The sequence below is a fragment of the Arachis ipaensis genome, chromosome B2 (assembly GCF_059453495.1).
Source record: "Arachis ipaensis isolate K30076 ecotype BB chromosome B2, ASM5945349v1, whole genome shotgun sequence".
NCBI lineage: Eukaryota > Viridiplantae > Streptophyta > Magnoliopsida > Fabales > Fabaceae > Arachis > Arachis ipaensis.
In genome coordinates, this window is record NC_142437.1 from 120,428,800 (window position 1) to 120,445,611 (window position 16,812).

General features: G+C 32.9%; 3 protein-coding genes across 3 annotated transcripts; all 3 read left to right on the plus strand.

The window, feature by feature from the left end:
• The first annotated feature begins 633 nt into the window (after positions 1-633).
• LOC107626133 (glutathione S-transferase) lies at positions 634-2,800 on the plus strand. The gene is made up of 3 exons (XM_016328927.3): positions 634-908; positions 1,633-1,681; positions 2,091-2,800. Exons 1-3 carry the CDS (start codon positions 759-761, stop codon positions 2,534-2,536), a joined length of 645 nt encoding a protein of 214 aa, XP_016184413.2. The 5' UTR covers positions 634-758; the 3' UTR covers positions 2,537-2,800.
• A 5,529-nt stretch (positions 2,801-8,329) lies between these two features.
• On the plus strand, positions 8,330-10,944 carry LOC148575420 (glutathione S-transferase-like). The gene is made up of 3 exons (XM_088504075.1): positions 8,330-8,813; positions 8,982-9,030; positions 10,258-10,944. Exons 1-3 carry the CDS (start codon positions 8,664-8,666, stop codon positions 10,701-10,703), a joined length of 645 nt encoding a protein of 214 aa, XP_088360201.1. The 5' UTR covers positions 8,330-8,663; the 3' UTR covers positions 10,704-10,944.
• Positions 10,945-14,411: 3,467 nt separating this feature from the next.
• LOC107626132 (glutathione S-transferase APIC) lies at positions 14,412-16,022 on the plus strand. The gene is made up of 3 exons (XM_016328925.3): positions 14,412-14,907; positions 15,022-15,070; positions 15,393-16,022. Exons 1-3 carry the CDS (start codon positions 14,758-14,760, stop codon positions 15,842-15,844), a joined length of 651 nt encoding a protein of 216 aa, XP_016184411.1. The 5' UTR covers positions 14,412-14,757; the 3' UTR covers positions 15,845-16,022.
• Positions 16,023-16,812: the final 790 nt, after the last annotated feature.

A 16,812-nucleotide genomic window follows, 5' to 3' on the forward strand; every position in this document is an offset into this window, starting at 1 on the left:
TATTTTCTTTCACTCTACTTTAATGTTGAGCTTCTTTGGTTTAAAAAAAGAAAATACCACATGAGCATAGTATATACTAATTGATAATAACGCACTCCATTGGGTAGTGGAGGAGGCTTGAATAAAGTAAAAGAAATAGCAGGGAAAAGAGAAGGATGGACTCATGACTCATGACGCAAAAATAAAGATAATCTTTTACACACACACGCATATATATTGTTGTCTGCCTTTTGGTCTTGTTTTTGCTGTAAGGAGTCAAAGTATAAATGATTTTATATATATGACTTCGATATAAACAATGCATTGGAAGTGGTATATTTCTCAGTATTTTTAAGTTCAAAATTTGATTACGAAATGAATAATGTTAAAACTTAAAAGGGATAATTATATTTTCTACATAATTTCAAATATTAAAATACGATTAGCTTTAAGATAAATAATTAAACAAAAAAAAAGTAGTTCGTTGTTGAATGTACTCAATCAACAACCAATTTGTGCTACCAAATCCAATGATATAAGTAGATAATTTTCCATGTGCAAAAAAACAAACTCGTGACTTTTTATCTAACTCCACAAATCCCATATCTTCCACAAAATAAATGAATAAATATAAAATCATCAACAAAAAAATCCATCACAAGTAGCCGCATTATATAAAGAACACAAATAGTCATAGGCCTAATTTCATATATAACATAACATTCTCTTAAAAGATACCCTTTATTTGCTTCTACTTACACATACACTAATAAGAGGCTATGGCAGCAATGAAACTCCATGGAAACCCTATGTCACCAAACTCCATGCGAGTGGCTGCTGTCTTGTATGAGAAAGAGCTTGACTTTGAGTTTGTTACTATTGACATGAAGAATGGTGAACATAAAAAGGAGCATTTTCTTTCTCTAAATGTAAGCATCACCACAATTATATTATCATTCTTCTGGTAGTTGACAAAAGCATCACTTTACTATAATAAATTAGGGTAAAGTATACTTTTTGTCTCTAAAGTTTGGCAAAAGTTTCAAAAATACTCCTAAATTTTATTTTATTTCAATTTTGTCCTAAAAATTTTCGATTTGCATCAAATATACCATCGACGGTTAAATTTTCAAAAAATTTAAGACTAATTTAACAATAATGCATTAAAATTATGCTTGATTTGTTTGTGTTGAGGGTTGTTCTTATGAAATTGTTGTTGAATTGGTCTTAAATTCTTTGAAAAATTAGCCGTCAGGAGTATATTTGATGCAAATCAAAAACTTTTGGAACAAAATCGAAACAAAATAAAACTTATGGATATTTTTGAAATTTTAATCAAACTTCAGAGACAAAAAATATATTTTACCCAATAAATTATTTATACAACTAACTTGAGTTATTTGAGTGATCATCAGTTCTTTTGTTCGTTTAAACAAATAAAGTTCAGATCTGTAACCAATTAGTCATTAGCATGCTGGGTTAGGAGATATATGACAAAAAAAAATGTATACTATCCAAATTTTAAATTTTCTGTTAAAATCATCTGGTCTATTGAGATTTAAAGCCAGAACAAATATGCTAAAATTTTATTTTTACTATATCATAGTTTAATTGATATTTATTCTTGCTCTTCCCTGTACATGATGGATGCAGCCATTTGGTCAAGTTCCAGCATTTGAAGATGGAGACTTGAAGCTCTTTGGTAAGAAATATCAAATATTAAATCTTCTAACACAAAGTTGTGATTATACTTTAATTATAACAATCATTTTGGTCTTACTAAATTATTTTTCATCATGATAAACTTGGGAACAATTGTTATAGTCTAATACTAGAATCAAACTCATTAAAACATTAAGAGTATGTTTAATCTGGATAAAATAAAAATAAAATAAAAAATTTTAAAAATAATTTAATTTTACTCATGGATATTATATTATCCCAATCTTAACCCTCCCCCGGGGAAATACCAAAAATACCCTTAAATGGTAAATTTTACTAGCTCCAAAATTTGTTCCTTAATTATATATCCACATAAACCTAATTAAATCCTTGTTATATATAGTTAATCATTGAAATTAAAATAACAAATTTGAGATATATATGTGCAGAATCAAGGGCAATAACAAAATACATTGCACATGAATATGCTGATAAGGGGACTCAGCTAATAGTAACCAATGATTCAAAGAAGATGGCTATAATCACTCTATGGCTTGAAGTTGAAGCTCAACAATATGATCAAGTAGCTCCGAAGCTTATATGGGAGCTTCATGTTAAGCCACTCTTTGGCATCCCAACAGACCCAAAAGTTGTTGAAGAGAATGAATCAAAGCTTAGTAGTGTTCTTGGAATATATGAGAAGAGGCTCTCTGAGACAAAGTATTTGGGTGGTGAATGTTTCACTTTGGCTGATCTTCATCACCTTCCAACCCTTCATTTCTTGATGTTAACACAGGTGAAGAAGCTGATTGAGCCTCTGCCACGTGTCAGTGCTTGGGTGGCTGATATTACAGCTAGACCAGCTTGGTCTAAGGTCACTGACATGCTCAATTAATTAGTTAATTAATTTGAGTTGTTAGTGTTGTTTGATTTGGGTATGTTTTCTCTGAGAATAAAGTTTGTGTGTGTGACCAAAATAATTTAGTGCTAGAAAGTCCTATATATGTTGCTCGGATTCTCAATTTCTGTTGAGAAGATTGGACATTATGGGGTTTTGTGATTCATGTACCAAGTTTTGGATTAACTTTTGTTGATCCTCTGCTTTAAAATCTGTTGTTGTTAAAGGGAGTGAAAGAAATTGAAAAGAAAATAGTTATTATTTTTTCTTTGAAAGAATGAACGGTGTGAAAAAGTAGGCGAGATTTATTTAATTTTTTTCTTTTAACATTCGATAAAAAAATGGAAGGAAAAAGCATTTGGTATTAATATTTTAATAGTATCTTCTATTTTTTAATATATTTTAAATTATATAAAGATAAAATTATCTTTTCATAATATTATATATTTTTTTTTCATTCAAACATATAAAAAAAATTTATTCAATTTTTTTTCTTTTTTTTTTTTTTCATTTCTATTTCCTTTTTCTTTATTTCTTTACTTTCAACTAAACAAAGCCGAATTATAAAAAGGAAAAAATTGATGTAGAAATGCATTTTTAGGAATAACCATAACCTATATATAACTATCATTATCAGCATCTTATCTGTCCTTATGTAAATTTTAATGGCCTTAGAAATTAGTCATTAATTTTTGTTAGATATATAAAAAGTATAGGTAGATAATGAAAATATTAAACAATGTGAACAATAGATATATCATATGTTCATTTCACTAGATGTATGGATGGTTATTCTAATATTAAAATTTAGGTAGATAATTTAAAAATGTAATGTGTTTTTATTTGATTGGTGGTTGTTCATATTGTTCAAGAAAGTCATTGATTATTTAGCATAATCTTTATTTAATTCATATATTTTTTTATTCAATTAATTTTTGAAAAAAATTTAAATAATATTAAAATTTTTATGATTTATTTAGACAAATTCAAAAGAAATTTTGTATAAAAAAATATATACATATATAATTATTATGTATTTTTTATTTAAATTTTTAAAAAAGGGTACGAAAAACCGTTTTAATCAATTACACCAAAGAAAAGCAGCTGGATTTTTATAACTAAATTAAGATGGGTAGATAGATGTCCTAATTTACAACAACAATCATCACTTCAAGCTAAATTAGCTTTATTAGATAGAGGAGGCCTTGGCTTAGAGCCTTAGACATAAACCGCACTCGCTCCTTACTTTTTTTGTTTTAACTTTTAACATAATTACTATTAAGTAAACAATATATATTAAAAAAAATCATATACAGAATATATATTGACTTTTAGTATATATCTAACTTTAATTTTTCAAAATTAATTATTTTTTCAAAAAGAGAATATAAAGGAATAGTTGTTTGGATATGAAAAGATTCATTAACCTACGACATGAGCATAGTATATATATTTTAGGGCAAAACACCATAATAAGCCAACATCACTTCAAATTTACGTATATGAGCCAAAAGGAAAATCGATTCAGCAATAAGCCAAATAGTATTTTAATGTAATTCGAACCAGGCTAGTTCGAACTGCATTTAGGAATAAATCGAACCAGGCCAGTTCGAATTAGGAAGAAAGAATTGTTGGTAAATCGAACTAGGCTGGTTCGAACTAGCAACGCATGTAATTCGAACCACCCTAGTTCGAATTATAGGTAAGTTAGGGTCTTCAAGTAATTCGAACCACCCTGGTTCGAATTACACTTAAGCTGCGTTCTTAGTAATTCGAACCACCCTGGTTCGAATTACTAGTGATTGGGCTATATAAGGAGTTCGAATAAGCCTCATTTGAACCATTCTCAGCTTCTCCTACCCCACCAAATCTCAGAAAAAACGACCCAGATTCTCTCCGACAAAGACCTGAACGGAATACTCTGCTGATGGGGGACGATCCGGCACGGTTATATCGCTTGGACGGAGTCGCCCATATAGCTGGGGTCATCAACGAGGAGGTTAGTACGGATATAAGTTTGTTCTACCGGTACATGTGAGTTAGTGGTTTTGCATGCGGGTTAGATGGTGGTTTATGTTAGTGGTTTATGTTAGTGGTTTTGCATGCGGTTTAGATGGTGGTTTAGTTGGTGGTTTATGTTAGTGGTTTATGTTAGTGGTTTATGTTAGTGGTTTATGTTAGCGGTTTATGTTAGCGGTTTATGTTAGCGGTTTATGTATGTGGTTTATGTAAGTGGTTTAAGTTAACGGTTTATGTTAGTGGTTTATGTTAGTAGTTTATGTTAGCGGTTTAGTTGTGGTTGTTTAATGTTAGATCTTTCATGTCAGTGGTTTATGCTGGTTTCTTATGTTAGTTGTTTATGCAAGTGGTACTCGTTCATGGAATTTTAAGCGCTTATATTTGGTACGATTTTTTGCTTTATCAATTATCATGTTGATTATCTTTGTCACTGGTAATTAAGTTGGTCCTAATAATGCGGTTCATTTCTTCCGCAGCCTCAGCGATGCATCAGGAGCATGCGGCGGCAGCAGGGCATGGTCCTCGATGACAGATACGTTCTGTACCTGCAGATGGCTGGTCTTTACCATCTTGCAAGGCTGAACGATAGATGGTTCCGGTTGGACGAGACCCTTGTCAGTGCGTTTGTCGAGCGATGACGTCCGGAGACGCACACGTTTCATATGCCGTTCGGAGAGTGCACGATCACACTCCAGGACGTGGCATACAAGTGTGAGGTCCATTGTACCGCTTGACCTCCCAAATGCCCTTGCGCTTCCGCAGACTCAGTCGAATCAACCATGTGCACCCATTCCCAAACTCAGAACACTTGCCCACATAACGGCGATGATCAGACTCCACAACCTTGTACTGTACCCCTCGCCGGATGCTGTAAGTCTTCACACTTAACAGGGCCTCGTCTTTATCCTGAAATTGCTGACCAACCTGGAACTCTGTCAAACCAGCAGTCCCTTCAGCATCTCTAGCTCCGAATCCAACAGAGTGCCTTGAAACACCCTCTTGCCTCATGGCATCCAGGTCCAAAGAGGAAAAATGTGGTGGATACTGCTGTGTGCCAGAACTAGAACCACCGACCGCCAATGCAGGCTCAGTCGCTCCAACCTCGTCGCCGCTGTCATCCTCAATCATATCCGGCTCGACGTCGTCATCCTCTACATCACCTAACACTCCGTCTCCGACGCCAACCGGTGGAACTCCCTGTAAAGCGTTCGGCAGAATATCAACTGATCCTACCACGTCGCCTACTCCATCATTCAGATCAACAGCAAAAGACGGGGAGGCGACTGGTTGGACCGCTGGCTCGTACACAGGGACGGACGAAGAAGCAACGGCAGGCCTGGAACTCAAACCGGCTGCTGCTGCTTCAATGGTGGCATTCCGGTTCGAACCCCCTGAGCTGGATACCACATCAACCAGCTTTGCCAACAACTCTGGTGTCCTCACCTCGGGAAACTGCCTCCGACATAGAAACATGACTTGCAGGTCCTCATCACTACCAATCGTGAAGCAATCATACTTCACGGTATCCTGCAAGACAGTGATTGGAATGCGATAGAAAAACTTCTTCACTCGCTTCGCACCTTCCAGACCAAGTTTCATCAGCACAGATCTAACAAGGTCATCATAACTCGTCGTTGGTTTCACGACAATACAGAGAGGATCCTTATCTGTAAACTTCACACCGGAGCGAGTTTTCCTCTTAATGGATCCTCTGTGGTGAACCAAAACCATAAAACTCTCCTCACTAGCCATCTTACACCCTCTATGAGAGCAACTTACGTTTAGAACCATATATATACTGCACTGTTTACCACTAAATCGAACCGGACTGGTTCGAATTCGGTTTGTGTAATTCGAACCACCCTGGTTCGAATTACTTCATCCAGCGTCTCCCCATATAATTCGAACCAGCTTGGTTCGAATTATGTGCTGCAGTTTTCTCCCCTGTAATTCGAACCACCCTGGTTCGATTTACTTGAATCAATTTCTCTCTTAGTAATTCGAACCACCCTGGTTCGAATTACTCATGAATGGAGTTCGAACTACACTGGTTCGAATTATATAAATATAGGGTTTGGCTCATTGCAGAAACGAATTTCACTTTGGCTCATTTAGGTAATTTGCAACTTCCCTTGGTTTATTCTAGTTTTTTGCCCTATATTTTAATTATAGCTGAGGTTTAATTTAAGTGACAAAATTTTGTACTTTTTAATATGTTATATTTAGATTCAAAATTTGGCCTAGAGCAAATAATAAAATCCTTTAATATTGGATATATGATGAGTATATAATGTGAGAGTGTTCATGATATAATATTTAGAATTGAGAATTGTCGATCTGATCAATATATATATATATATTATTAATAACGCACTGCATTCCATAGTGGACGAGTCTTGAATAAAGAAGTAAAAGAAATAGCAGGGAAACAATGGACTCATGTCATGACTCGATCATGAACCTACATACACAGCAAAAATAAAAATAATTTTGTTAGGTAAACAATAATAAGTGGGAACAATGTAAACAAGATGTTATATTTTAGCTTCACTAAATATAAAAAAAAAATCCCAATGAAATTATTCATTTTTATTTTTAATTTGAGTTTCATTTTTTTTGTTATCTATTTTTACTTTTACATACGTTCAATTTTATTTTTACTGTATTCATTTTACCGCCGTCGTCTCTCCTGTCACACCGTCACCGTCAATAAAAAGAAATATCCATAGAAAAAAATATCCGTAATTCTATACTGAAAAAACATCTTTGTACAATAAAAAAATATTCAATTAAATAAAAAAAACATCCAAAATATATTAAAAAAAAATCTAAATCACAACGAAAAAAGAAGAATAACGGCGACGGAGAGAGGACATATGTGGCGCGATGCAGGAGCACAGGAGAACGGCGCGAAACAGCAACAGCGACGCCTCCTAGGATCGCGAGACAGTAGCGGCAGCTTGGTGGCTCGACTCCATAGCAACGCCGCTAGAAAAGAGTGGCGTGACAACCACGGCTGTGGCGCGAGCAATCATGTCGCTCGCCTCCTACAACATCGACGTTATGAGAAGAGAATGCGAGATAGCATTAACAATCGGCAACGGCGCACTGCCGGGGGGAGGGGCTGAGCAGCAGAGGGGAGGACTGCCAAGTTGAAAGGTGGTGTGAGTGACGAAAGTGTAAGAGAGTTGAGATAAAATGAAAACGTGGTATTACGGTATGTTAAGAGGAGATTATGCTTATTATTCAAATTAAAAAATTGATTACACTAGTCTCTAATTAATTGAAAATTTGACTTTATTTTAATAATTAATTCAAAATTAATTAATTTTTTAGGTTGTTTATGTTGTTTGGTCTTTGTATTGTTCCTTTATACTTTCTCAAATAAAAATTATCTTTTTCAAATATATATTTATATTGTTGTCCGCCTTTTAATTTGGTCTTGTTTTTGCCGTAGCCCATAAGGAATCAAAGTATAAATGATTTTATATATATGACTTCGATATAAACAAAGCATTGGAAGTGGTATATGCTTAAGTTTTGTCTACTTGCTTGACTAAAATTTCAAAAGTAAAAATAGGTCATTTTGATTAATAATGATATGTAAATACTTTTTTAGAAGTGTTTACCGAGTTGAGAAATGAAAATATGATATGTATGAATTTTTGTAGAATTGGTTCAAATTTTGACTACGAAATGAATAATGTTAACACTTAAAAGGGCTAATTTTATTTTCTACATAATTTCAAATATTAAAACACGGTTAGCTTTAAGATAAATAATTAAAGAAAGAAGTAGTTGTTAAATGTACTCAACCACCAATTTGTGCTACCAAATCCAATATTATTATAAGTAAATAATTTTCCATATGCAAAGAAACATATTCATTGACTTTTTAGATTTTATCTAACTCAACAAATTCCATATCTTCGATAAAATAAGTAAATAAATAAATAAATATAAAATCATCAACAAAAGAAATCCATCACAAGTAGCCGCATTATATAAAGAACACAAATCATTATAGGCCTAATTTCATGTATAACATAACATTCTCTTAAAAGATACCCTTTAATTGCTTCTACTTACACACTAATAAGAAGCTATGGCTACAATGAAACTCCATGGAAACCCTATGTCACCAGCCTCCATGCGAGTTGCTGCTGTCTTGTTTGAGAAAGAGCTTGATTTTGAGTTTGTTACTATTGACATGAGGAATAGTGAACATAAAAAGGAGCCTTTTCTTTCTCTCAATGTAAGCATCACCACAAGATTATCATTCTTTTGCTTTTTTTTTTTTATCTACTTAGATTTAAAGTATGAATATAGTCAATTTATCCATTATGTGCTAAAATCGTATTTTTATCATATCTATTGTTTAATGATATTCATTCTTGCTCTTCCCTGTATATGATGGATCCAGCCATTTGGTCAAGTTCCAGCATTTGAAGATGGAGATTTGAAACTCTTCGGTAAGAAATATCAAATATGAAATCTTCTAACACGGTTTTTATTTAACTTTAATTATAACAATCATCATTTTGGTCTTATTAGGTTTTTATAGTCCAATCCTAGAATCAAACTCGACAAAACATCAACCTAGTATTTGTTTTTAGATACTAAGCGTAAGACGGATATTGGAGAATTGAAACTCAGTATTGTATGTAGTGATCAAAGGCTAAAACTAACATTATTTTAGTCTTAAGATATAAAATTTTAGTTTTTTTAGACTCAATTTGGGTAAACAATTTAATTAAGCTCTTTTTAAAAAAATAGCTTAAACAATAAATAACTATATTAAAAATAGTTTATAAATAAGTTATTTTATATTTGGATTTTTAGTTTTAAAAGTGTTTATTTTATAAAAATGTAGTAAAAAGTAGTAGTATTATGAGAGAAGTCATTTTTTTAACTTCTCTATAAGATCCTAAATAGCTTCTTAGAAAGTCGCAATTTGGTTTTGAAAATTGCACCAGACATTAATACTACTACTTTTCATAAGTCAAAAGCTAAAAAAGTTACTTTTGATGCTTCCCAAACGAGCCCTTAGTATCTTTAGATAATAAAAACAGAAGAGACTGAAATTTTTGGAGATAGAGACTAAAACTTTATCAAATTTTTTAATAACTAAAGGTATTTTAATAAATATTTTTATTTTATTTTTATATTTATCTTGAATCAAACAAAATATTAAGACATAATTCAATTTTGTATATTTTATACCAAACATAATATAAAGACTTAATTTAATTCTAATTTTTTAATCTCTATCTCTGGTTATAAGTCTTCTTTTCAAACACAACCTTAAGAATATGTTTGAATAAATATATAAAGTAATTTTACAAAAAAATATTAGATTATCTCATATTTATTCTCAAAATCATTATTCTAAAAATCAGACCAAATTGTTCGATTCAATTGAGTTATCAAAAACTGACCATCAAACCAATTTAATTTAGAGTAAAAATTAGTTGTTAACAAATAAGTTAAAACTCAAAATCAATCAAAAAATGATAAATCGATTTAGTTTTTTAATTGGTTTAGAACTTTGCTCCAAATACCAAACATGCATGCCCTCAAATGGTAAATTTTACTAGCTCCAAAATATTGTTCCTTAATTATCCACATAAACCTAATTTAACCTTTGTTGCATAGTTAATCATTGAAATTAAAATAACCAAATTGAGATATATATGCAGAATCAAGGGCAATTACAAAATACATTGCACATGAATATGCTGATAAGGGGACTCAGCTAATAGTAACCAATGATTCAAAGAAGATGGCTATAATCACTCTATGGCTTGAAGTTGAAGCTCAACAATATGATCAAGCAGCTTCAAAACTTCTATGGGAGCTTCATTTTAAGCCACTCTTTGGCATCCCAACAGACCCAAAAGTTGTTGAAGAGAATGAATCAAAGCTTAGTAGTGTTCTTGGAATATATGAGAAGAGGCTCTCTGAGACAAAGTACTTGGCTGGTGAATGTTTCACTTTGGCTGATCTTCATCACCTTCCAACCCTTCATTTCTTGATGTTAACGCAGGTGAAGAAGCTGTTTGAGCCTCTGCCACGTGTCAGTGCTTGGGTGGCTGATATTACGGCTAGGCCAGCTTGGTCTAAGGTCACTGCCATGCTCAATTAATTAGTTGATTAATTTGAGTTGTTAGTGTTGTTTGATTTGGTTATGTTTCTCTTAGAATAAAGTTTGTGTGTGTGACCAAAATAATTTAGTGCTAGAAAGTCCTATATATGTTGCCTCGGATTCTCAATTTGTGTTGAGAAGATTGGACATTATGGGATTTTGTGATTCATGTACCAAGTTTTGGATTAACTTGTCTTGATCCTCTGCTTCAAATAAAGTTAGTTCTAGTTTTTTTTTTAAATACTCATAAATTTTACAATCTACTATCTCCATTAGTCTTTAGTACCTCATGGGTCCTAATACATCTTTTTAAATAACATAATTGAGTTATCAGATATCTAAATCAAATCATATTATTCTACCAAATTTAGTTAAGATTTTATCTAAAACTTCCCTTAAATTCACAAAAAAATATATTCTAAATACTAAATGGGACACCTAATTTAAAGTGCTCCATTTTTTTCTTAATCTTTATATTTCTTAGAGAAAATGACAAATAGTTCCTGACTATTTATTCTGCAGATATTTTCGTCTCTGAACATTTGAAAATACTTTTAAATTCTCGACCTTCACAAATTTTGGATGGATGAGTCCCTCCGTCCAATTGCCTCCGTCAGACCTAACGAAAAAGTCTGACGTGGCTCCATTCTGATGACGTGGCATGACAGATTGACACCTGGACGGCTGACTGAAAGGGTACTTTTAAAAATTGGACAAATAAATCCATGTACTTAAAAACTACGTCATTTTGTTTTGGCCCTAATCCTTAAATTGATTGCGTTTCTTTCTGGAGGCTAGTGGTGAGGAGCTCTACCTGCATCAACCATGGCTGCTAATGGAGCATCATCAACCATGCATGAATGACAAGGTGCTCCACTTGACCCACAACCATCTCAAATCAGGCCAGGACCAAGTACAACAGCTACTAAAGAGACATTGGTAACATCAAGCACAGTAACAACAAGACTGTTCAAATTCATTCCTAATGAATATTTAGATTAAACGGCATATTCACAGTGAACCTCCCCTACATCTTCACTCCCATAAACAATAAACACATTAGCTGCCGGTTGGTGATTTGTTAAATCTAATTTAGTACATTTCATTTGAATCTTCTTATGATGTTATTTTTATGCATAAAGTTGGTTCATTTACCAAGCTATTACTCAATGTCATGTGGCGATTATGTATATTGCTGGTGTTTGGTGAGTTATTTTTGAAAATCATAATCAAATTGTCACTTATAGTTTGATATTTATATGTTAAATTTTTAATGATTCAGGGAAAGAGTTTGATACATATGCAAAAGTTGTTGTGAATGCGGCTGGCCTATTTTGTGACGGTGTAAGGAAAATGGCCAACGAAAAGGCACAAGAAATGATTGCTCCCAGCAATGGTGTACATATCATACTCCCTGATTACTATTCTTCGGAGGGGATGAGCTTAATTGTTCCTAAAACTAAGGATGGACGTGTTGTTTTCAAGCTGCCTTGACATGGGTGACAAACCCCAATTTGACGGTTTGTTTTGCCTTGAATTTAGAGCATTTTGATAACCTTTTGTCACATTTAGCCTAAGAATTAGCATGGTTTTGTTATCTCTTCCATGATTGTGCTTAAGTGTAAAAACATACTTTTAAAGCCTTATTTTGGTGAATTCTAGTTTCTGTTTGATTTCATAAGATGCCTTGATGTGTTTACTAGTAATTCCAGGGTTGAAATAGGCTAGGCATGGATCAAAGGAAGCAAGGAAGGAAGCATACAAGTGGAGAGAAGCATAAAAAGTCAAAGAAGCAAAGTCAGTCATGCACGCGCACGCGCACAAGGCGCTCGCGTGCACATTGCAGAATCGACCAGGGACGCGCACGCGTACCATGCGCGCACGCGCCGATGATGGCACATGACCTCATTAATGCAACACGTGCCTGGCGATTTGAGAGGTTTTCTGAACCCATTTTGGCGCCAAATTGCTAAGGGAAAGGAATAAAAGGATGAAGGATTAAGGAGAAGGCATCATTGATCACTTGGGATGTTAGTTACCAATTAGTTTAGTTTAGCTTTGTAGTTAGTTTCTAGAGAGAGAAGCTCTCTCTTCTCTCTAGGATTAGGATTAGGTTTAGGTTAATCTCTCTTCTTAGATCTAGGTTTAACTCATGCTTTGATTCACTTTTCATTCACCAATTCTTAATCTTCTCCTCTTCCTCTTTCTAGATGTGTGCTTTAATAATTGTAATTCTCCATTTTTGTTTTGGATATATTGTTGTTCCTTTGTTTTCCTTCAATAATGCAATTTGAGGTAATTCATGATAATTGTGATTTCCTTGATTGTTGTTGTTAATTCTTTACATTCAATTGTAGTTAAAATTCATTCTTGTTGTGATTGACTATACTTTTCTTTTGTGCCTTCCAAGTGTTTGATGAAATGCTTGGTTGGATTTTAGTGTAGATTTTGTTCCTCTTGGCCTAGGTAGAGTAATTAGTGACTCTTGAGTTATCTAATTCCTTTGATTGATTGATAATTAGAAGTTGCTAATTGATTTGAATGCCTCTAAAACTAGCCATTCCTTAGGAGTTGATTAGGACTTGAGGAATCAAATTGATTCATCCACTTGACTTTCCTTTAATTAGTAAGGGTTAACTAAGTGGTAGCAATGAACAATTCTCATCACAATTGAGAAGGATAACTAGGATAGGACTTCTAGTTCTCATACCTTGTCAAGAGCCCTTTTTTATAGTTGTTAGTTTATTTTCATTGTCATTTACTTTTCATGCTTCTTATCCAAAACCCCAAAATAACTCATAACCAATAACAAGACACTTCATTGTAAGTCCTAGGGAGAACGACCCGAGGTTTGAGTACTTCGGTTTATAGAATTTAGGGGTTTGTACTTGTGACAAACAAATTTTTGTATGAAAGGATTAGTGATTGGTTTAGAAACTATACTTGCAACGAGAATTCATTTGTGAAATTCTAAACCGTCAAAAATCCAATCGTCAATGGGTCAGGTGGAGCACCGCCTGACTTGACGTTGATAATGCTCCATTAGCAGCCATAGTTGATGCAGGTAGAGCTCTTTACCACTAGCTTCCAGAAAAAACGCAATCAATTTAAGAATTATGGCCAAAGCAAAACGACGTAGTTTTTAGGTATAGGGACTTATTTGTCTAATTTTTGAAAGTATCCTTCCAATTAGCAGTCCACGTGTCAATCCGTCATGCCACGTCATCAGAACGGAGTCACGTCAGACTTTTCCGTTGAGTCTGACGGAGGCAATTGGATGGAGGGACTCATCCGTCCAAGATTTGTGAAGGTCGGGGATTTAAAAGTATTTTCAAATACTCAAGGACAAAAATGTCCGCAAGACAAAAGGTCAGAGATCTATTTGTCCTTTTCTCTATTTCTTAAAATTTGACTTATTTGATTGCCAAAATCGTTCAAAAATATTGTGTCCATCTGACTCATGAATTACAACTAATTAAAAATCTCTATCTCCTCTCAAACATTAACTACAAGTAGTTATTATAGATAGTTCAAACTATTAAATATAACTATTTTATCTATATAACTCAACAAAAATTTACTATATACCCAAAAACAATGATTTTTTGTATATTTATATTTATCAATTTAAATTTTAAAATTTTTTTTTTGAGTAGTACACAAGCCTCTATAAATAACAATCTAGAATCTAATTATATAGTCCGTCCTAATCACTGTTGTTGAAAACTTGCTTGGATTTTTTAGGTTGCTATAAATAATAGGAGCCACATAATTAATTTCAGAACAAAATGTCCATCAAATGCCTCAACGAATGGACTTATTATAATGTCTTTGGTTCACAAACACTCTGGTCAAATTCTCAAATGTGTAAAAGTTTTTTTGGTCTAACTTGTTATAAAAGAAAAGAAAATTAGGTGTAAACTGGAAAATGGGTTTCCCACTTAATTATATTATATTATATAATGGAAACAAATCTGAGGCGTAATTTCATATAACATATACTCTTAAAAGATATAAGTTACTCATAGCAGAAGCAGAGCAAAGCAGAGCATCTATGGCAACAATGAAGGTTCATGGAAACCCTTTTTCAATGGCAGCCATGCGAGTCACTGCTGTCTTGTATGAAAAAGATCTTGATTTTCAGTTTATTAATATTGACATGATGAATGGTGAACACAAAAAGGAACCCTTCATTTCCCTTAATGTAAGTGCCTCCACAAAAAGGAACTCAAATTCATTCTATATCTTGCCATGAAAATTTACTTTTATTTTTACACTAATTTCTGTTTTTAATTTTTTCCTCCTGTGATGGATGTAGCCATTTGGTCAAGTTCCTGCATTTGAAGACGGAGACTTAAAGCTCTTTGGTAAGTAAGAAACATCAAATATTACGTCAAACATAAATTTCTAAACATTTAATTGTATCAAATTTATGCTCGACAATAACCAATTTGGATTGGTCAAATGGTTAATCTTTTTGTCTACTTAAATAAGAAATGGGATCCAAAATCCTGCTTTATCTATACAGTAATTCATTGATCAGCAATAAATCCTTAAATGATGCTCATATTTATGTTGATTTGTCGGGTTAGAAGCGAATTGAACTAGAACTAGAATACAGTTAATAAATCTTTGTTGTATGGTAATAGAAAGTTGAAGCTAATGATTTTTCTTTTTGTTCAAATACAGAATCAAGGGCAATAACAAAATACATTGCAGATGCATATGCTGAAAAGGGTACTGAACTAATAAGAAAGAATGATCCAAAGAAGATGGCAATAATTGGGTTATGGCTTGAAGTTGAAGCTCATCAATATGAACAACCAGCTGCAAAGCTTGCAAGAGAGCTTCATTTCATGCCACTTTTCTTTGGGATACCATCAAATCCAAAAGTTGTTGAAGAGAATGAAGCTAAGCTTAGTGTTGTTCTTGGAATCTATGAAAAGAGGCTCTCTGAATCAAAGTACTTGGGTGGTGAATGTTTCACTTTGGCTGATCTTCATCACCTTCCAACCCTTCATTTCTTGATGATGACGCCGGCCAAGAAGTTGTTCGAGCCGCTGCCACGTGTCAGCGCTTGGGTGGCTGATATCTCAGCTAGGCCAGCTTGGTTAAAAGTCATTGCCATGCTCAAAAATTAAGTAAAAGATTAATCGGGAAGACACTAGATTAGGGTTTGTTTTGTTTGTGAAAATAATATCATCATATTTTCTGTTATCGAAAATAAAAGTATAATAAAAGATTATGTTATCACAAATTTAAGTCTTACATCAATTAAAGTGCAATATATTATTGATATTTTGGTATGTTGCCTTAAAAGTTCGGCCAAAATCAGTTATAAGCTTTTTTTTTTTGGTAACTTATTCTCAATTTTTATTATTTGGATTTTTATGATATCTTTATAGGCTGCGAATTTGGGTTTTATTTAAAGATTTTTTTGTTAATGAATTGTTACATAAATAATATAAAATTTAAACTCTCAATATTTGTATAAACAGATAAATAAATTAATAATTTAATTATTATTGACTCAAACTCTCTATACTTATATAATTTTTAAATGTTTAAGTCCTATAAAATAAATGGTTAAAATTTTTTTCTACAATAAAGTAGAATAATTTCTCTAAAAATTGTTAAAGTAAAGAAACATCGTGAATATCTAAGAATGTGTATTGAATTATGAATTAATAAATATGAGAGAAATTTATCGAAGGATTTCTATTGGTCTATTTGTCTTTTGTTATGAATTAGTAAATATGATATCTTTATATGCTGCAAATTTGGATTTTTTTTTTCAATCAATTATTATATAAATAATAACTTACATAAACAGACAAATAAATTAATAATTTAATTATTATTGATTTAACTCTCCATACTTATATAATGTTTAAGGGGAGCGCTACACATTCATATAACCATGTAACTAAGTTGGCTTAATCCCAAATAAAGTCACGCGCATTAATAAAAGTGAAAACACGCGTCCGCTCATTATGAAAAAAACGTTACTTCTTCCTCAGTTCTTCTTCTTCTTTTTCTCACGCTCGTTTACGCACGGAGCGTCTTCTTCTTCGCCTTTTTCTTCGCGTTCCTTCTCCTCCTCCTCCTC

Excerpts from the sequence above, each read along its gene's own strand:
- LOC107626133 (XM_016328927.3), top strand. The coding sequence starts at position 759 with ATGGCAGCAATGAAACTCCATGGAAACCCTATGTCACCAAACTCCATG. Across the intron at positions 909-1,632 it reads AGCATTTTCTTTCTCTAAAT|CCATTTGGTCAAGTTCCAGC; the intron begins GTAAGCATCACC and ends TGATGGATGCAG. Across the intron at positions 1,682-2,090 it reads TGGAGACTTGAAGCTCTTTG|AATCAAGGGCAATAACAAAA; the intron begins GTAAGAAATATC and ends ATATATGTGCAG.
- LOC107626132 (XM_016328925.3), top strand. The coding sequence starts at position 14,758 with ATGGCAACAATGAAGGTTCATGGAAACCCTTTTTCAATGGCAGCCATG. Across the intron at positions 14,908-15,021 it reads AACCCTTCATTTCCCTTAAT|CCATTTGGTCAAGTTCCTGC; the intron begins GTAAGTGCCTCC and ends TGATGGATGTAG. Across the intron at positions 15,071-15,392 it reads CGGAGACTTAAAGCTCTTTG|AATCAAGGGCAATAACAAAA; the intron begins GTAAGTAAGAAA and ends GTTCAAATACAG.
- LOC148575420 (XM_088504075.1), top strand. The coding sequence starts at position 8,664 with ATGGCTACAATGAAACTCCATGGAAACCCTATGTCACCAGCCTCCATG. Across the intron at positions 8,814-8,981 it reads AGCCTTTTCTTTCTCTCAAT|CCATTTGGTCAAGTTCCAGC; the intron begins GTAAGCATCACC and ends TGATGGATCCAG. Across the intron at positions 9,031-10,257 it reads TGGAGATTTGAAACTCTTCG|AATCAAGGGCAATTACAAAA; the intron begins GTAAGAAATATC and ends ATATATATGCAG.